General features: G+C 48.1%; 4 protein-coding genes across 10 annotated transcripts; 2 read left to right on the plus strand and 2 right to left on the minus strand.

The window, feature by feature from the left end:
* The first annotated feature begins 107 nt into the window (after window positions 1-107).
* LOC147157341 (uncharacterized) lies at window positions 108-7,871 on the plus strand. Of its 4 annotated transcripts, none has more exons than XM_086062710.1 (10): window positions 108-190; window positions 817-914; window positions 1,098-1,174; window positions 1,243-1,398; window positions 1,495-1,623; window positions 2,483-2,603; window positions 2,671-2,846; window positions 3,389-4,787; window positions 5,017-5,109; window positions 7,729-7,871. In XM_086062710.1, exons 3-10 carry the CDS (start codon window positions 1,106-1,108, stop codon window positions 7,770-7,772), a joined length of 2,187 nt encoding a protein of 728 aa, XP_085918836.1. In that variant the 5' UTR covers window positions 108-190; window positions 817-914; window positions 1,098-1,105; the 3' UTR covers window positions 7,773-7,871. The 4 variants fall into 4 exon arrangements, with proteins under 4 accessions (XP_085918836.1, XP_085918839.1, XP_085918837.1 ...); XM_086062713.1 differs by lacking the exon at window positions 7,729-7,871 and adding an exon at window positions 5,395-7,079; XM_086062711.1 differs by lacking the exon at window positions 108-190 and adding an exon at window positions 243-739.
* A 1,370-nt stretch (window positions 7,872-9,241) lies between these two features.
* On the plus strand, window positions 9,242-13,235 carry LOC147157342 (germ cell-specific gene 1-like protein). The gene is made up of 6 exons (XM_086062714.1): window positions 9,242-9,440; window positions 10,656-10,850; window positions 11,086-11,145; window positions 11,235-11,393; window positions 12,184-12,295; window positions 12,372-13,235. The coding sequence occupies exons 1-6, from the start codon at window positions 9,245-9,247 to the stop codon at window positions 12,826-12,828; spliced, it is 1,179 nt and encodes a 392-aa protein (XP_085918840.1). The 5' UTR covers window positions 9,242-9,244; the 3' UTR covers window positions 12,829-13,235.
* Window positions 13,236-14,492: 1,257 nt separating this feature from the next.
* Window positions 14,493-17,903, minus strand: LOC147157343 (visinin-like). 2 transcript variants are annotated; one of them, XM_086062945.1, is made up of 5 exons: window positions 17,754-17,903; window positions 17,539-17,654; window positions 17,024-17,414; window positions 15,042-15,153; window positions 14,493-14,972 (listed from the first exon to the last, which is right to left on the minus strand). In XM_086062945.1, the coding sequence occupies exons 3-5, from the start codon at window positions 17,402-17,404 to the stop codon at window positions 14,884-14,886; spliced, it is 582 nt and encodes a 193-aa protein (XP_085919071.1). In that variant the 5' UTR covers window positions 17,405-17,414; window positions 17,539-17,654; window positions 17,754-17,903; the 3' UTR covers window positions 14,493-14,883. The 2 variants fall into 2 exon arrangements, with proteins under 2 accessions (XP_085919071.1, XP_085919072.1); XM_086062946.1 differs by having other exon boundaries at window positions 17,539-17,670; window positions 17,754-17,837.
* A 1,266-nt stretch (window positions 17,904-19,169) lies between these two features.
* On the minus strand, window positions 19,170-20,376 carry LOC147157344 (transmembrane protein 238-like). Of its 3 annotated transcripts, none has more exons than XM_086062949.1 (3): window positions 20,153-20,376; window positions 19,684-19,839; window positions 19,170-19,538 (listed from the first exon to the last, which is right to left on the minus strand). In XM_086062949.1, the coding sequence occupies exons 2-3, from the start codon at window positions 19,832-19,834 to the stop codon at window positions 19,375-19,377; spliced, it is 315 nt and encodes a 104-aa protein (XP_085919075.1). In that variant the 5' UTR covers window positions 19,835-19,839; window positions 20,153-20,376; the 3' UTR covers window positions 19,170-19,374. The 3 variants fall into 3 exon arrangements, with proteins under 3 accessions (XP_085919075.1, XP_085919073.1, XP_085919074.1); XM_086062947.1 differs by having other exon boundaries at window positions 19,684-19,843; window positions 20,153-20,358; XM_086062948.1 differs by having other exon boundaries at window positions 19,684-19,843; window positions 20,166-20,355.
* Between the last annotated feature and the right edge of the window lie 80 nt (window positions 20,377-20,456).

The raw sequence follows: 20,456 nt of genomic DNA on the forward strand, positions 1-20,456 counted from the left end.
ACATGGATGGGAAAAGGAGCGGTCGCAGTCCGGCAAGCCCAATGTCGTCAAAAATACGGAATTTGTCGTGAATTTTTCAGTCCTGCCTTTCTAGCGACGCCCACTCCGGTGGCTAGGTGGCGCTAATGCGCGTTGAACCGCCATTTCACCAAGTCCACCACGAGCAAGAAGATCCTCGGATGTTTTCACGGTGAGTAGTTTTAATTTTCTAGATATTTCCCACATTTCTGCCACAGTTTGTAGGCGCCCAACAGCCAGGACATGCCCACCTTTGATAAATGTTTATCACCGAAGTGTTTCTTGTTGAACTGTGTACGAAAGATTTGTTTGCGCCATCATTGTGGCTCGTGTGACAGTTTCAAGCGCTCGGCCGCCGCCATGTTGGCTCCTGTCGCTCTCCGAGGTCCTGGGAAAGAAAAATAGATATAATCCCAAAACCAGAATACATTCACACGCGTTTAAGTGCCTCAAAGGGTTTATTTTTTCGCCGAAACGTTCTCGTTTTAGTCCGCATTGACTCGCCGACGAGCAGCGTTTCGTTTGGCGAGCGAAGGCTCCTTGCTGAAAATGAGAAACGAATATTCGCGAATACGTCGAGACTGGACAGCATTGTGAAAAGTGGCTAGCACGTGCGTCACAGGTTTGACGTTCTGGGTTCGAATGTTTGTGTGGCTTTCCTCTCACGTACCAACAAAACTCTTAGCGTGTTAGCTTCATTCAAGACTCTAAATATCCTTCGGTGAGAGTGTAAGTAAGACTACTTGTTTGTTCTTCATCTTCCCTGAAATTGCGGTTTGCCTCGACTTCGTTTTCCAGCATTGGGGAGCAGAAGAGATCAGCGGGATGAGCCATTAGCTGCATTAGCTACGTTAGCATCACGAGCCTCTGATAGCACAACAGGACATCACTCATAGGTTTGTATTCTTGGTTTACTGCACTTCAACACTCTGTGAAGATGTGCTCACTGAATGCCGGCTGCTCTGGAGAGTCGCACCTTGTATTTGACAATAACTACATAGAATGGAGTTAACTCATTCACACGCAGCTATTTTCAATGAAGCAACCCCCTGGGCTATTTTTCATCTGTTGACCTCCAGTAGGCACCATGACGTCCTCCATGCTGCGCCGACAGCTGAAGAACCTGGTCCAGAACTACTCTGAGGCCGAGGTCAAGGTAGGTCACACCTGTCTGGAATGTTGTCGATGGAGGAGGACCGTGGGCTGACGCGGCCTGTGGCGCAGGTTCGAGAAGCCACGTCCAACGACCCGTGGGGCCCGTCCAGCTCGCAGATGGCCGACCTCTCGGACCTGACCTACAACGTGGTGGCCTGCAACGAGATCATGACCATGCTGTGGAAGAGACTCAAGGACGACAGGAACTGGCGGCACATCCACAAGGTGACGACGGCAATGTGGACGACTTGCACGCGTGCAACACAGAAATGACAAAACACACACAGCATTGAAAATGGTATTGTGTGTGTGTGTGTGAAGTCATTAACGCTGCTGGAGTACCTGCTGAAGACGGGTGACGACCGCGTGCTGCTCAAGATGAAAGACAACATCTACATCGTCAAAGCCCTCACCGAGTACCGATTTGTGGAGAAAGACGGCAAAGATCAGGTGACCGCCACAACGCTGCCGTGTTCACCGCTAGCTGGACCAAACATCAACTAAGCATCATTTCGGTATGGGGGAGTCCCAAAACGGACACATCAGTAACACGAACACATAACCAACCACAGGTACCCCAAAAAACTCACACATGCGCAAAATACACACAGACACCAAAACAAGCATTAACACACTGAAACACACCAAAATAATACAAGCGCGCTACAATCTTCTCTCACACACACAAAAAAAACTCTAAAAAAATCTCTTAAAACCACCCACAAATTAACACATTGAATGTCATACACATTAAAAATAAATTCACAGCGAAACTCTCAAATACACTAAAAAAAATAACTTAAACACACTTAAACCCCAAAAAACTCACACACACACAAAAAAATAAAAACTCTCAGCCAACAAACATTTTCTCACACACAGACTGAACAGACTGAAAAACATTTCACGCTCGCCAAAAAATATCTTCTACACAATAAAAAACTTTTACTCAAAGCAGCTTGAAATTTAGTGCGGACTAGACTTTCTCGATTTTTATGTATTTTTAAACTGTAATTGATGTGCAATTACAGTAGGTGGCAGCGGCAGTCTCATTTAAGGTTTTTTCTTGGGGGGGGGGGGTTCGTGGCAAATTGATGCGCTTCAAATCTTTTCTTAGTCGTTAAAGTTATTCTTTGTTGTAAGGTGTTTTATATTTATTTAATAGTATAATAATAATAATAAATAATAGTAATAATTTTATAGTCACAGAATTGGGGGCTTTTTTTTTTCTTTTTCTTTTTTCTATGGGGATGTAAGAGACAATAATTGAGAAGCACTGCGCTGACATGAACAACACGTGCGTGTCCAGGGTACGAATGTGCGAGAGAAGGCCAAAGTTGTCCTGGTCTTGATGGAGGACGACGACAAACTCAAGGAGGAGCGAGACTTTGCCGTCAAGACCCGAGAGAAGACGTCCAAAGGTTCCGCAGGTAACCGTTGAACCCGCCCGCTTCTGTTGGCGACGGCCCGGCGGCTCACCCGCCGTTCTCACCGCAGCCTCGTCCTCGGACGCCGTCAAGGACGGCAACTACAAGCCGTGCTACGTCCCCGGCACCTCGGGGCTCCCGTCGCTGGACAACATTCCGTCGGTGGCCGACCTCACCGCTTCCTTCAACGCCCGCAAGGAGGAACGCGTCAAGCAGGAGCAGCAGAAAAAGGAGGCCGAACGCAGGGTGAGGAGGCCAAAGTGGACTTTTCATCGCTTCCATCTCGTCGATTTTGATTGTCAGGAGGATTTCATCTCACAATTCATTCACAAGCTATTTTACCAAAGTAGTGGCCATCAAGCGTCGCCAACTTAGCGATTGCGAGCGCTAGCGACGTTTTTGCCACTATTTACAGAGTTAGGACACAACACGAGCATATCGTCTGAAAAGTTTCTAAATTAGCAACTCAAGTGCTACGTTGGCAACTCGACTCAAATGCTTCATGTATTTAAGAAACAATCGCATCTGAAGAAATATTGGACATGATTAACAATTGAAAAGAAGATGACACTTAAACATCCAAAAGCAAAGTTAGTTTTTCTGAAATTTGATTTTGGTGGAAAAATATCAAAGATTAGCTTTTTAAGCCATATCACTGAAAACTGAAGGCCATATTAGTCATGTGGTCACACCCATAAACAAAATGGTGGCACATCTTGCATCTCCTTCTTCTCCTCCTTCTTTTCTTTTCTTTTTTCAAGCAAAACATATTTTTGTGTGTCATGCAGGCCAAAATGTCCGAAGATGAGCTGAAATGGGAAGATGCTGGGATAGGAGGCGCTGTTGCGGATCAGGCCTGGTCAGGCAAGAAGACCGAGGAGGACGGAGAGGAAGAGGCCAAATCAGACCTCTGGGGGGGCCCCAAGGTGGCCCCCGATCCTTGGGGCGCACCATCAGATTCAGGTGCTGCTAAAAGTGAAGAGAATTCTTTGGAGTCTGCCAGCGCTCAAGTTTCCGACGACAAAGACAAACCCTGCCATCCTTTCAAAGCACAAACAGACGCACAAGACCCCTTTGTGGCCCACAACGACGCCCCAGAACACGCAGAATCCATTGAAGACCAATCCAAAAAGCAAGAGGATCCCTTCGCTTTGTCAAATAACGACCCCTTCATCGCCCCAAAAGACGACCCCTTTAACGCCCCCAAAGACGACCCCTTTAACGCCCCCAAAGACGACCCCTTTAACGCCCCCAAAGACGACCCCTTTAACGCCCCCAAAGACGACCCCTTTAACGCCCCCAAAGACGACCCTTTCAACGCCCCAAAAGATGACCCCTTTTACGCCTCAAAAGATGACCCGTTGAACACCCCCAAAAATGACCCCTTTGATGCCCCCAAAGACGACCCCTTTAACACCCCGAAAGACGACCCCTTTAACGCCCCCAAAGACGACCCCTTCAACTCCCCCAAAGACGACCCCTTTAACGCCCCAAAAGACGACCCCTTCAACTCCCCAAAAGACGACCCCTTTAACGCCCCAAAAGACGACCCCTTCAACTCCCCAAAAGACGACCCCTTCAACGCCCCAAAAGACGACCCCTTCAACGCCCCCAAAGACGACGCCTTTAACGCCTCAAAAGACGACCCGTTGAACGCCCCCAAAGACGACAAGCTGAACACAGCTAAAGATGACCCATTTGGCACCCCTAAAGATGACCCCTTCAGCGCCTCAAATGACGACTCATTCAACGCCCCGAAAGGTGACCCCTTTGCAGCCCCTCTCGTCTCAACTTCCTGTGCAGAAAGTCCACCTGCTACCCTCACTACACCCCCAAAAGACGACCCCTTCAGCACCCCAAAAGACGAGCCTTTCTCAGCAGCCGGTGTCGCCGCTAAAGTCACAGCGCCCTCTAAGGGCGACCCTTTCTTCGCCCCGTCCGACAAGGACCCCTTTTGTGCTCCCCTGATTTCCCCCAAAGACGCACCCTTTGAAGAAGAAGGCGGAGCGTCGGATCCCTTCGCCGCGCCCCCGCTGAGCTCTTCCCAAAGCGGGGGAGACGCCTGGGGGTCTCCGTGTGACTCGGCGCCCCCCGCCGACTCGAACCCGTGGGGAGACGATGCGTCTTCGCTTGTTGACAATTGTGACCCGTTTGGGGACGCCTCCAAAGTCCAAAGTGACCCCTGGGGTAAGACCTTCCTCTTAGATGAGATTTATAACAAGATGATCACATTAATTGTGAAAAACACAACATTTTAAATGTAAGATTAATGGAAATATACAGCATAAACATTTATATTTTTATGACAAATTGGACTAAACAATACCTTATTGTTTAGTCCAATTGGCCATTTTAAAGAATGTATCAATATTTTCAGAATATTTCTGTAACTAAAAAAGTTTGAATTTCACTAAAGGTTGTGCTGATGCAAAAGATGCCTGGGGGGCTCCGACAGGCTCCTCTCCCACCAGCGACCCCTTCGGAGACTCCAAAAGCAGAGGAGGCGCAGGTAAGGCCTTCATGTTTTTATTTTCATCTCTATTATTGTGATTGTTGTCATGGTGGTGTGAATGCTGAACTATAGCAACCATTTTTCTTTTTTCCCATTTTCCCACAATTTCAAATTTTACATTCCAATTAAAAAAAAATCCCACGCAACCAGATAGACGTTTTGCAAATGTCGGCCGGAGATCATTACAACCCAGACACTCTTGAGCATCCTCTATTGATGATGATGATGATGATGATGATTTACAGTTAATATCAAAATTTGTTTCTTTATTGCTGCTTGAAGAAAACTCCTTTTAGAATCTCAACTCAATCAGAGGAGGTGTTGCTTTACGGGCTGGGCGGTGAGGGGGCGGGGCTTCTGCACTCCGACCGCCTGAAACCGACCGCGCCCCCCTCTCCGCATGCCCCCCAGGACAAAGACTCAACCCACCCCCATCCCTCAGCCCCAGCGTAAGGGTGCTTGGCGTGGTTTTCATGATTACGGTCATGTGACAGGCGGGAGAGGCGGTGGCGTTAGTTTGTCTGGTTGGCTCCTCCCACTCTCCTTGTGCTTTTGTTGTAGTTGCGTGTGCAGTCTAGTGTATTTGTTTCATGTGTTGAAGTTATGTAGTTGTTAGCGTTAGCATTGTGCTAACTCTTCACCCCTCCCCACTGGAACAAATTGTCCACAAGATGGTGGCATGACCGGGACCGCGTTTACATTTTGTCTTATAAACTCAATACCCTCTCAACATGCAAACGCTTAACGCGCGTACACAGATACTGACACACATTGTTCACACGCACACGCATACATGCACGTTTACGTACATGTATGCACATAAAAAATGTACCCGGAAGCAAACTTATTTTGATGCATGTGTCCAACAAAGAGAGTGTTGCGTGTGCGTGTGCGTGCGCGTGCGTGCGTGTGTGTGCGTGTGACTGACCATACAGGCAAGTGTAAAATACAATCAGAAGTATTTATCGATTAATAGCTTGAATATTTATTGACGCGATCGCGCTGCAAATATGAAAAGTTCAGGTTGTTGTTGTTTAGTGACGATGATGATGATGATGATGATGAAGAAAAAGTTTTGTGATAAATCATCTCAGTAACCAGCAGTGTCTTTTTTGTTGTTGTAATCATTTGACTTTGTCCACAACATGTTAACAACATGCCGCCCGCCCGCCCGCGCGTCGTGTATGAGACGACGTCATCATGCCGGGATTAGCAATCGCATCGAGCGCCGAAGTCAAATGAAGGATGCTCGTTAACGCAATCTCATAAATGCTTCCAAATGTTGTTCTTCACAACGCAGGAAATGATTCACGAATCACATCATGACCCCAAAAATCCATAAAAACACTAATTATTTATTTATAGTTATTTAACACAATTAAATCATCATCTTTTGTCATTATTTTATATGAAAAGTCTCTTCTTTTTTTTTTTTTGCAGTGTGTGTGTGTTGTAGGAATTAAAGTGTACAGGATGCATCTACTTATTTTTTATTTATTTATATTTGAATGTTTTTTCTTATTTGGTCTTGGGTTGAAAGACGTTTCTTTCTGTGACCACGAGAGGGCGACAAAGATGTGACCTGTCTACAGTTGGACACGGGAAAAATGAAATGAGTAATTGCATACATTCATATTGATCTGCTGTGATGTCATCAAAGTGTTTGTTTGGTTGTTTCTGGTTTATTTTTCTACAACGGATGAACATTCCGCAGAGTACACGTGTGTGGGTGATGTGCATTATTAATTATTGTGATGTAAATAGTGACCTGATTATGTTGTATATTCATGTATATTATTATTCATAATTATTATGATCACGGGTAACTATTTATTTATTTATTGAATATTCATCAGTTGGGTAAGCTTCTGATTCTTCTAGTTTTGACCTCAAAGAAATGATGATGAAGGTGATGATGAGGATGTTGTGCTTTATGATAAATCAACAGAATAAACAAATATGTTGCATATTGTTGTTCTTTATTTAATTTAAAAAAAAAGTTGCAGTGCACCCAATAGAACCCTTCAAAAATCCCATCATGTTTTAGACTCCGTGTCATGTTTCAGCATTTGATTTTGGGAGTCAGAATTCCAATATGGTGTTGTAGCTTCCCATCAGTCACGTCTCATCATCTCGTTTGACATTCCGCCATATTTCAGGATTTTCTGTCGCGTTTCAGCATTCTACCGTGTGTGAGATCGCTGTCATATTTCAGGGTTCCATGTCGACCAGCTCAGTGGCTTACTGGTCGTGTCCACCCTGAGACCGTTGAGGTCGTGGGTTCAATCCCCGGCCGGGTCATACCAAAGACTATAAAAAAAATGGGACCCGTTGCCGCCCTGCTTGACACTCCGCATTGAAAGGGTTGAAATTGGGGGGGTAGGATCCCACCAAATGATTCCAGAGCGCGGCTCCTGCTGCTGCTGCTCACCACTCTCTCAGATGGCTAAAATGCGGAGAACGAATTTCGTGTGACAATCAGCGGTACTTTAACTTTGTGTTTCAGCATTCTATGCGATTGTTTCAACACGCTGTGGTGTGTCAGTATGGCGTTGTCTCAGCATTTCATGCCATGCCTCATCCTGTGTCATTTCAACCTTTGCTGCCATGTTTCAGCATGCATGTGCATGTACAGTGACGGCTCCAGCTGTGACCTGTGAAGCACTCGCTGGTCGTCCAGATTGAAGAAGTCGGACATTATCACGCACGCACGCACGCTGTCCACTTGGACTTTGTGGACGCGGGCCCGTGGAGTCATCGAGTTGATCTCGTCTCGCTGCCGAGTTGATTGCCGCTATAGGAGCAGGAGGTCAGAGTTGACGTGCGAGTGGGCGTGGTCCAAGTGGAGCGCGGTGGGCGGCGACAGATGGACTTGTGATGACTTGAGATGATGACTTGCGAGGATTATGCCAAGGAAAGCGGCCGGCTTTGCCACACCAGCGCCGACGCTTGGGACGGATGACAGCGGCACAAAAAGTCCTCGCGCGGGTGAGTCGCAAACACATTTGTATGAAAATGTCATGTTTCAGCATTTCGTGTGGCTTCAGGAGGCTATAGCACAATGTTTCAGTATTGCACGTCAGTCCATTGTTTACATAAATGTGATCTGTGATTGGCTGGCCACTCGTCTGTTATTGGTCTTTGTGCTGATGCAATATTCTGACACATGCCTCCTTTCATAATATTTGTCATCGTTCCCTATCGTGTTTTTGTATGCATGTCATGCCATGTTTCAGCATTCCAAACATTCCATGTTGTGTTTGAATTGTGACTCTATCTAATGCTACGCTAGCTTTGCTAACCATGTGCGTTTCATGTTCTCGGTCAGGTTGAGGTTGAGGTTCAGGTGGAGGTCCAGACCAAGACAAAGAAATTGATCCAATCCAGCGGAGCCAGTGAGATCAAGACGGATTAGCATCCTGGAGGCGACCTCTGACCTCAGCGAGAAAGCGCAGGAGTGGTCAGATTGGTCGCAAAGATCCCCGGATCGTGTTGAAGACGTTCATCTTCATCCCGAGATGCCGCAGCGGCATGGGATCGAGCGGCCCGTTCCGACCGCCATGTGCCGTGACCGATCGTCAGGTGAGCCGCGCAAGAAGTAAAACAAATCCCGTTTTTTTTCCCCAAACTAGCAAATGTATCATTTCACAATGCACATCAAGAATGATGAACATGCAGCTGTCGCTTTCTGTAGTTGATTGAACAGGATTTGACGTTCAGTAATCTTCAGCAAAAACGAGAGCTACTTGAAATACTTCCTGTTTTCATTCTCATTTCAAACTAAATAGTGTGCTGCCATCCGTTGGTGAACAGTGAAATGACATCCAAAATCAACAGGCGGCATGTGTTTGTGGTTGGTGAGATATTCCTAACGTGAAATGTTTGATTTGTCTCGATAATGGTTGGGCAAACGGCGATGTAGCGAGGACCTTCCTCCAGGTAGTCGGGAAAGTTCGGGAAATGTGAGGGGAAAAGCGGCGCCCGCACATCTGGATCTGCCCTCGACTCAATCTCAAGTCCCCTAATCTCCTTCCCCGGATTTGCGGTCTCCGGCGGCCTCCCTCGCCATGCCGCCGTGTCTCTGAGCCTCGTCCCCAGCCGGGAGCAGGAAGCGGCGGCGGCGGCGGCCGCCATGTTGGAAAAGATGTCCCGCCGGCAGCGCTCGCTGCTGTCGTTGGCGTTGACCTCGCTGGCCCTCAGCCTGTCCGTGTCGGCCTTCTGCACGTCGTACTGGTGCGAGGGGACCCACAAGGTGGTCAAGCCGCTCTGCCTGTCGCCCGTCAAGATGAAGAACTGCGGCCAGAACAACAGCCAGCCCTACACCACAGGTCAGAGCGCCGCCACCTGCTGGTCAGTGTGACCCAACTTCCTGGCTTGTTATCAATGGTTTTCCCAAAGTGGTCAAACATTCGCGCATGAACACATGAAGGTGCAGTTCTGACACAGGCTGAGGTCGTTTTATCGAACAGTGGACGGCAACGGATTCCCGTAATCCCTCAAAGCTTTGTTGCTAATCTCTCAACTCTTGTGGATTGTGGCAGGCTTATCTTTTTTTTCTTTTTTCTTTCCCGAGCATGTGCTATACAATGTTTCAAATGTGTGGACTGCACATGTGGAGCGCTCCCCTCCTTAGAAATCATCAGATTAAGAGTTTCTCGATGAAGGGGCGGCGCCCTCGCGAGCAAACAACCCGGCGCTCAAACCTGCTTAAATCTTGACGTCACACTGCTAGCTGGCTACGTGTTAGCGTTAGGAGATGGCTTGAGAAAACTTTGATACCCGCCGTTCCGTAATCTAGTGTTTCTCAAACCCGGTCCCCGAGTGCCCCTCTCCAGCCCGTTTTTCTCCTTCAGCCAACTGAGGATCGTTATCAGGATTCATGCAGAGCTGGTTGATTAGTTGATCGTTGGAAACACCTGTGTTGGCTGTTGGAGACATGGAACACAGCTGGATTAGGGGTACGCGAGGACCGGGGTCGAGAAACACTGATCTGGTCCACTGAGCGTTTACATCGGGCTTCCCCAATTCTGGCCCAGAAGGGCCCGAGTCCTGCAGGGATGAGATGGTTCTGTCCTCCAACACACCTGATCCTGATCATCGGCAAGATAACGAACCATCCTGATCTTTTAGAGTCAGGCGTGTTGGCGGACGGAAACATCTACAACCTGCAGGGCCAGGAATGGGGAAGCCTGCTTTACATGAGCAATCATTAAAATACTATATTGTCTGTTCTTGACCTCGTTCAATTTTGTCGTCGTTGTCGATTTGAAGGAATGTTACATATTCATATCTAAGAAAGTGGGCGGGGTGTGAAAATATTGGTGTGCGGATGACGAACACAACGCGCGGAATTCTATTCATCGATGGTGTCCGACGTCTTGCCGTCGTGCGCAAGCGACGCTGCGATTAATGGTCATGGAAGCGGGGCCGCGTGGAGGTGCGAGGCGCGTGGCCTTCGACCTATAAAGGTCCGAGGGAAGGAATGGCTGCGCGCGCGTCCCTTGAGGAGCAAACGGAACAGACGTGAACTTTGTCATGTGCAGAGACCCCGACGCCGGACCCCAGGAACCCGCCGTCCAACGTGACGCTGACGCCGCTGCAGAGGGAGCAGCTGGCCGTCCTCAGGAGGAAGCAGCTGGCCAACGCCGTCCACTACATCTGGGAGACGGGCGAGGACAAGTACATGCTGCGCTACTTCCACACCGGATTCTGGCTCTCTTGTGAGAAGCACAACGAAGGTGAGCGCTGTTGCCGTGACGACGGAACCCTCATCCGTGCCGGGGGTGGCGTCGGCAAGTGGGAGGAAGTCCCGGTCTAAGGGTTCCTGTCTGTTCGCTGGCCCGATGGCGACTCAAGTCTCCGATTTTTTTTGTAACATTTTTGGGGCGACCTTGGACTCGAGTCTCGCGCGGGTCTCGGAGACGAATTCTGTCCGTACCCGGGGAGACGTCTCGTTGTTCCTTGTTGTTCCAGGTGAGGACCAGGAGGAAAAGTGTCGCAGCTTCATCGAGCTGACCCCGGGAGAGACTCAAGGTCAGTGGCGGCCACCGCCTTAACGCGCCTCACCTGGCCATGTTGACCGGCTCGTGCGTGCCCCCCCATGACCCCCCCCCCTCGCGCAGGCGTCCTGTGGCTGTCGGTGGTCAGCGAGTTCATGTACATCGGCCTGCTGGCCATGGGCTTCCTGCTCATGTGGGTGGAGGCCATCTGCTTGTGCGCCAAGCGGGAGATGAACGCCCTCAAGATCAACGCCTTCGCCGCCATGTGCACCGTGCTCTCAGGTGGGCCGCCGCCAAATGGACAAGCCGCCAAATGGTTGCACATTTTCAACGAACGCATTCATCAGTTAACGATGTCATTCATTTTGATTTGATTCGAATTTTTTTGTGCAAATATGCATCAAAGCAATAGTAATAATGAAAAATAATGAAAATGATAATAATAAGAAAAAAAAAAGCAATTGAAGCAAGCAAGAAACAAAACTTAGCATCATATTGAGCAACAAGAGAAAACCAAAAGGTAAGACGGTCATCAACTCAGTTTTTGGTTGTAAGTTAGTCATACGTGTTCTAAAAAGGAGTCGCACAAAGTGCACACTTTTATATTTCTACCCCTTTATCTCCTTTTCAACATCAAAATATCAAAAGGAATTTGGGATTATTGGTCAATTGTGATAAACACATTAGACCTAATGAGGATTAATACGCTTGTTATTCATAATAAATAATACACCATATATATACATGATTATGATCACAATAATAACAACAACAATAATCCTTATTCTTATTATCACCATTATAGTATAACCAAAGTGTTTCCCATAATATAAGCATTATTTCCACAACGAGTTATCCATACTTTTTATTTTTAAATACTGATTTTGTATTTCTTTTCAAACTGCTGTACTTTTGGAATTCTTTAAATGATGTGTCCGTCTTGGATAAGACGAGTCCAAATGTCTTTGGAACGTGCTCGTTCCAAAGAAATCCTTGTGAGCCTCGTTCCTTCCTGGCGTTTGCCATCAGAAATGTGATCGTGACAAACATTGCGTGCGACTTCTGCTTGTAGGCTTGATGGGCATGATGGCGCACATGATGTACACCACCGTCTTCCAGATGACCGTCAGCATCGGGCCCAAAGACTGGAGGCCGCAGACCTGGGACTACGGCTGGTCCTTTGCGTACGTCCGCACGCGCGGGATCACCATCATCATCATCATCATCATCATCATCATCGCCCTTCTTTCCGTCCCCCAGCCTGGCGTGGCTGTCGTTCAGCTGCTGCATGGCGGCCGCCGTGGCCACGCTCAATTCCTACACCAAAACCATCATCGAGATGAAGCACCGCGCCCGCATGCGTCTGGAGGAGGTCCGCGCCGTCGCCCGCGCCCCCTCCTACGAGGAGGTGGTCCGCGCCGGGGGCGGAGTCTACTCCGTCAGCCAGCTGATCCGGCTGGGTCACCAGGGGGCGCTCATGGACCCCCTGTGGCCGCGGGGGGCGGGCCCCGCCGTGGGGCCGCTGGCCGGCGGGGCCCTGGTGGGGATGGGAGTGGCGGGGATGGGGGCCGCGATGGGGACCGGGGGGCGGCCGGCGGACCCTCGAGGCGGCGTGCTGGTGCTGGAGGGTTGCGGCGTGGACGGATGCGAGGACTGCGAACGGGAGCTGGACCAGATGGACTACCTGCACGAGGACAGGGACGGCTCGCTATGCTAGCGGGGCTTTGCTGACACCCGCTGGTCTGGAGAGGAACTGAATGTCGGTCAAGCTAGTAGCGCGAGACGATTGACGTGAAAACTTTTCCAGACTGCTCGTCAGCGTTTTGGAGAAAGAACTCGTTGAAGAACTTGGGTTCGGTTACAAGAGGTGACGAGCAACCACTCGGGTTTGACGACTACTAAACTTTTTTTCTTTTTTTTTTTGCAACTGAGATGTGACAATATTTGAATTGTGTGTTGAGTAAACAAATGGATTCCTCGCACCCACAGCAAACAAGTCCCTGCGTGTTTTTCCCCCCCCACCACTTTATGGCATCGTTGGCAGGATGTTGAAGGAAAAACCATATCGGGGCTTGCTGCTCTTCAACACGGCAAAACGCGGCTGCGGGAGGTAAGATTGTATTTAACAGCCTTGTGCACTCGCACCGTACGTCACAATTTGGTGCGTTTCATTCGGGACTTGCGTACGCTTTTTTGGAAGACTTCAGCTTAACCCTACCCAAAAAATGAAAGATTGTTTTGCCCTCAAATTTCTAAATTTTTTGGACAAACTCAAGCCATTCAAACTTTAAATTGTTCATTTTTTCCCAACCACATTTTTTTTTCAAATAAAAACCAAAATTGGGATAAAAAAAAAATCAATTAATTCCAACTTTAAAATGTTCAGTTTATCCCTACCACTTTTTTTTTTTTTTTTTCAAAATGAGATTTTGGGGGTTTGTTTTCTCCTCTAATTTCAAGTGTTCCAACTTCAAGATGTGGCTACCGCATTTGTATTCTTTTCAAAATTTCAATGTAAAAGTCCAAATTTAAAATGTTGCAATTTGTACCTGTAATTTCCAAATCACTGTTGATTCCAAATATTCCAACTTGCTATGCAACTTTGACCTTGCAGCAGTTCCATTCCAGAATGTTCTACTTTATTGTATACACCAACTGTTTGTTTTTTTTACCTGTACACCCCCCCCTTCCCCCCCCCCCCTTCCCCCCCTCTCAATAGGTTGATTTGGAGTCAATCCAGTGACGTCATGGTGCTGGGTGAGTGGTCGACGCGTCCGGCTCACCTTTGTGAGGTTCGGGTTTCCAATGTCGTCTCCAGCCTTGTCGGCAGCGCGCGCGCGCGGTTTGAAAACATAATTTTCCTTAAAGGGCCAGCATGAGAAAATCTCTCGTGTAAAATTGCGGATTTAGCGGCCGCGTTTAATGAGCGCGGCAGCAAAGAATGAGAGCTTTGGACCTGAGACAGATGCTGCGCACAAGATTACAGCAATAATCTGCACAAAGCGAGCGGGTGATTGACAGATCAGCAAGGTCGCTCTGCCGCCTAATTGAAAGAGAAAAGTTGATGCAACAACAGCAGGAGGATTCGGGTCAAGAAGACGGCAGATGCGCAAGCCAAGCAGGTCTCGGGACCAAATGAATCCTTTTCTTGAGACCAGGGACGCCAAATTGGACGGAAAGAAAACACTTGCAGGCAATGCCTTCAAATAGGGGAGGAAGCTTTGGAGATGGGTCAATATATTAGGGACCGCTGTTTCTTTTGCGATCTGTGCATTCGGAGGAATTATGGGAAATATATTTAGTATAGTACACAGAAAATGGAAGAGGAAAAGATCATCATTCGTGTGTACGGAAACAAAGATTGTGTTTCCACTGTCAAAGAATGATTCAATCAACCTTTATTGACAAGAAAACAAGAAGAACGCCCGATGTTATTTTGTCATGTGACCAGAAACAGGAAACAATTTTGTTGTTTACTCCTGTCAGCCTTTTATTCTGGAAAGTATTAGGAACGCTATAAAACGATATCGTTGCTATATTGTTAGACCCCCCCCCCCCCAAAAAAAAAAAAGTTTGTCCTGAAACGAAAACTTGATTCATTTGAGGCTGTCACATATATGTGATGATTTTCATTGGCCGAGAGCTAAAGTAGGGAGGAGTCATTTGGGGTTTAACGCTTGTCTTCACACGCACTTAAAAACAAATCATTGATACGACATAAGCATCGACTGCAAATGGAAGCTACAGCTGACGAGTCCCGCCACTGCACGTGTTACTCGGTGGAAGGCTGATACTGGATCAGGCGCAGGGCCTCCTCGTTGTCCAGGACCCCCTGGATGAACTCGCCCTCGGCCACGCGCTCTGAAAAAAGACCACACGCACGTGACAAAGGCGCCCCCCGCCGGGCCGGCCGCTGGTCTTTTCCCTCACCGTTTTCTCCCTTGTCGAAGAACTTCCACAGCTTCTCCGCCCTTTTCTCGGCGCTGTTCTCGTCACCCGGAAGTTTGGGCACCTCCTCTTTGGGGATCAGCTTAAAAATGGCCTGCAACACATGCATCATCATTGCGTGGTCCTCTCCCGACCCAATGGTTGTAGGTTCGATCCCCCGGCCCGGCCCGGCCCGGCCCGGCCGCTGTGATCATGTCCAAGTGCCCGCCACGCTTCGTCAATCAGGATGGAAAATGAGTAAGCGGCGTTAAAGGGCTTCGCTTGACACCGATTGGGTCAGGATCGGTGAAATCGGCTGCAATGTCTTTATTTGCTGAGCCGATCAGCCAAATAAGACATTACATCTTATATTTCATGTTCATCAGCATTTTATTCCAATCATGTTCTTCATTTTTCTCCCCCGAACATTTCAATTAAATAATTAATTTAATTAATTAAACGTGAGTTTTTGCTATTTGTGGGCGGGGACAATCCTTATGGCAGCGGTCGACTGAAGAGTACATATAAAAAGATGTTATATATATATATATATATATATAGATCTATTGCTCGGTCTTCTGATCGATTTTTTCAAACTCGCTGATCGGTGATGGGCCGAAAAATCCTGACGGTACAAAGCCCCGCGTTGTGAGAGTTTGCGCGCGATTTGAGGCTGCAAAAGCCCCAAAATGCCCACGCAATGTTTTTGTCACTCGGCGTAATCTGTCAACGGCACCAGAAGCCGCCGAGCGGATTAGCGGTCGATTACCAGATGAGCTCTTCGGGCTCGCGGGACGGACGTCTCGGTTCTGCATCACATCCGCTTGCGTCCCCCAAATTCAAGTATTGATGACTGCAAACGGAAAAACTGACTTTCACCTGGAATGCACCCTCGGCATTGGCATTCGGATTCCGAATAGTTGACCTTTCAAGTCCACGGTCAAATCATGTTTTGTCTTTGTGCGCTTTGCAAGATTAGTGTCAGTTTCAAAAAAACAAAAAAATGGATCCATTCAATGTGATTTAATGTCATTGCGGATAAATGAGACGTTTGACGGCGAGACAGAATCGGCGACAGACTTGCCGGAAGATGCGGAGACTTTGCCGGGAAGGTTCCGCTTGATTCCTTTTTGATGCGTGTCGTGCGCGCGCGTCCGGCTTTGGCGTCAAGGACGCGAGGAAAAAGATTTTCCAGGTGACCTGAAAAAGCCTCGCTGGCTTAACGTGTTTATCGGCACCAATTAAAGTCTTAATCCTGCCTCTCCTGCATGTGGACTTTTCATCACTTCAATCACGCTCGCGCATCCTGCACGCACGTGCACGCACGTCACAATAAAAGAGCAAAATGCGATCGGCATCGTTTCCTGGAGCCAAAAATCAATTCATTGTCACTTGACGGGAATAAAATGAGGGAGTTAGTAGAGATTAGCCACGACCGGTACTCGATTCTTGAGTAGTCACTGATACCAAGACCCAGTACCGATACCACCACAAGACCTAAAAATATCCCAATATAGCATTTTCCCTTCAATTGCATCAAATGAATGGCAATTTTCTATTCTCTTGTAATTTCTAGTTCCTGATGGTAAAGCAGCCACAAGGGGGCGATCAGCTGCTGTTGCGAGTATCGGTACATCTTTGACGATGTTCCCCGAGCGTGAGTTTGTGCTACTTTTTTTTCTTCTTCTTTTTTCGGTATTGTGATGCTGCAAACCAGATTTGATTCCAAATGACAGGCGCTTTTGCCACCATGTCATATTGGAGTGAACTGCCCCTAAGGGGGGGGGGGGGGGGATCCAATGTGACGGGAAAAAAAAGACGCACGCTTGGATGATCACCCGCCAATCGAAGGGATACGAAATTACACTGACGCCATTTTGAGTCATGCAACTACGAGTTTCATTTTGCCGCCAATGAATTTGATGAAAAATAATTTTTGGGGAACCAGCGTGGATCCAAATTTGCGATTTAGTCTCCAAACTTACCGTGCAAATTTCCTTGACCTCGGACTTGGTGATGTATCCGTTCTTGTCGACGTCGAAGAGCGAGAAGGCCCACTCCAGCTTCCTGGTGGTCTTGCCGGTGGAGGTCATGTGCAGGGCGATGATGTACTCCTTGAAGTCCAGGGTGCCGTCGTCGTTGGTGTCGAAGGATCGGAAGACGTGCTGCGCGTACGTGTTGCCGTCGCTGTCCGGGAAGAACTTGCTGTAGATGGACTGGAACTCCTCCTTGGTGAGGCGGCCGCTGGGGCACTGCCGCTTGAAGTTCTCGTACCACTGCGAGATCTCCATCTCCGAGAACTTGGTGTGGAGCTTGAGGTCCTCCAGGATCTCCTTGGACACGGCGCTGCTCTTGGAGTTTCCCATGTTTGACGACCTGCAGGACACACAACGCTCCAGATCAAACAAGTCAAAAGTCCGGCAGGCTGGACTCTCTCTCGTCCTGTTTTGAGCCGGCTCCGCAAATTGCCGGCTGAGCTGCCGCGATTGGAGTCGCCCACCTGCGCTTGATGAAGATGAAGATGATGATGTTGATGTTTGCCACCAAGGGCAACTTTGTGATCTCGGAACTCTGCAGAAGAAATGGTCTCCGAGTCCGTCCTGGGAGGAGGAGATTCTGGAAGGGACGCGCCCTCGTAAGGTCGATCAAACTTGGATGAAAACCGGCAAAGCTTTCTGGCAAAGGATTTGCCGTATTTGGGCATTTCTGTCTTACCTGCGTGTGTGGAAGCAGCAGATTCGTGCGGGACCGGCGGGGATTCTTAGTCTGAGAAAATCCGCCTCCACCTGCTGGGCTGAGTCAATTAAACACCATCGCCCTGAGGCGGAGCCACGGGAGAGCCCATGTGAGTCCGAACGCACACGCACACGCACACGCACATGCACGCTCATGTGACGATTTTCACTCTTTCCTCAAGACCTCATTTTGGATTCAAAATGCTTTTGTCACTTTTGATTCATTATCACGCCGAAATGTCAAAGATTCAACTTGACATGGTCTTTTTTTTTTTTTTTACCTAACCGGTCTTTTTCTTCTTCTTTGCCTTTGCGCTGGTCGAGCTCCAGTGGCGAGGGTCCAACCGGCTCCTCGGCTGGAATGTTTATGCTAATCAAGCGCCCTCAAAAATCGGGTTCTTTTTCCCCCGACGCTCATCGTTTAACTTGACAAGCCATGCTTATTTGTCTCAACCATGATTAAATGTGCAAAAAAATAATAACTTTACATATATATATATATATATATATATGGAGAGAGAGAGAGAGATAGGCTGTGTGTTTATTATGGGATGCAGGAGAGTGGCCGCGGAAGTAAAATAAACATCAGCTGAAGCGATTAAACGAAAGCGAGACGTCGGCCCTGCAACTTTTGACCTCTCAGCAGGCCAAGACTTAGCGTTTAAATCCAGCAGGTGACGGCTCTGCGGCCGTCTGAGTCAGCTGACTGCGGAGGGCACGCCATCTGCATCCTTTCCACACTCGGGTGCAACTTCCTGCCTGTTGCATGATGGGAAAAGTCAGCAATTGGGCACGCGGCGCTGACATGAGCTTTGATATTGCGTCGTCGTTGAAGCCAAGGTCACAAGGTCAGCACAAGGTCAGCACAAGGCTGCGCCGCCAGTGTGCTTGCGAGTGGATGGAAAATGATTGACACTTCTTTCTCTGATTGGTTGTTTGGTTCTGGTTGAAATGAAAGTTCTGACGTCAGTTGGAGTCAACGTACAAAGTCCTCCGAAAAAGAAATACTCAAAAGTACACGCACCTGAAAAATCGACTTAAGGACACAAATCAACTATTTTGTTCTTTGTAGCACTGTGTTTGCGTGTGCGGCTGCTTTGGACACGCTTACGGGAAAGGGAATCCTGTGATTGAAAAGGGGGCGGAGAGATTAGCGATGGAGTCGGGAGGCCAAGGTGGCGAGTTGAGGCGGCCTAAAGAGGATTTGGCAGCGGAACAAAGCAATGGCGGAAAAGGGAACGGAAAATGGGCCTTCAAATCTCATTGACCAGACTTTAGGGGGGGGGCTATTTTTAGAGGCAAAGTTCAAGCTCAAGGTCGTCAGAGTGACGAGGAGGTCTTGGGAGGAAGAGCAACAAGATGATGATGATGAAGAAGAAGCTTCTGGTACATACTATAGAATAAAAAAAGGCTTTATTGAAATGTAACATGAGACCATTCAGTGAGTGACGATACAAAATATTTAAAAAAAAAAATGCAAACGAGAGCAAGTGCAATGTTTGGCACAAGCCGCCGCCAACACTGACCGCCGCCAACACTGACCGCCGCCAACACTGACCGCCGCCAACACTGACTGCCGCCCCCTTCCCCGCCAACGGGACTCAGCGGTGAATTCTGTACGTGAGGATCTTGCGGCTGAGATTGCGAGCCAGACGGTCCACGGCGCTGCCCATGTGTCCCAGCTCCTTTTTGGACGTCAGGCCTTCGATGTTCCCGCTGTACCACAGCACCCAGCCGCACAGCGACAGCAACACCAGCAGAGCGCCTGCGCACGCACACACATTTGGGGCATGATTACGATCATCTTGCGGCATCAAAAGGCCTTTTTGGACTTGAAATGCTCTTTTTTTCCATTAAGTGTCAAAACATGACATTTTCTTCACCTCACTTCTTTTTGAGCACTCACGTACCGGTGTAGACAAGAAAGTCTCCAAAGTCTTGTCCTTTCACCTCCAGTGGGGCGAAGACGCCCAGCAGCAGGGCGGTGCCCCCCAGCACGTCCATGAGCACGGCGATGGCCAGAGCCAGCTTGCAGTGGGACAGGCCGTTGCACAGGCCCATGATGGCTGACTGCGGGTGAGGGGAGGGGGAGGGGGAGGGGGAGGGGGAGGGGGAGGGGGGGCGGAAAAAGCCCACAACAAAATCATTGTTTTGGACAATAAAGTCATGAAAATGCCGCATTGTGGATTCAACATATTCTGGGCCGTAAAAGAAGCTAAAGAGAGCTAACATGAACCATTATGATCTTAGTGTAAAGCTTTCTTAACTCCCTTGGAAGGAGCTGCACAAATCCAAGCTATTATGAAAACACATTTTCTCATAAGACTTCGTTGTTGTTCACGAGACAAAAAAAGGTCAATGTTAAAAGTTCATACGCACCAGTACGACTTACTTGTTATACTTGCTCGCAGCAGATCCTTCTTTAAACGTCTTTTTTCTTTTTCTTTTAAATCGCTCTTACGCACTTGTTTTTTTTACTTCCGCATTTTCTTACCTGTGCCCCGCCCAATCCACGCTTGACGTTTTTTTTTTTTTGGTTTCAAAAACTTTTTTTAAACAAACCTTATACAAATTAACAAAATAAGTTTTAGGTTTAAAAAAATATATATAAAGCTTATAAAACCAATAATTAGTAATGGTGATCGAAAATGTCTTGGTACATACCGGAACCCAGGCGGAATTT

This window comes from Leptonotus elevatus, chromosome 19 (assembly GCF_054856555.1).
Source record: "Leptonotus elevatus isolate MCC_2025b chromosome 19, RoL_Lele_1.0, whole genome shotgun sequence".
NCBI lineage: Eukaryota > Metazoa > Chordata > Actinopteri > Syngnathiformes > Syngnathidae > Leptonotus > Leptonotus elevatus.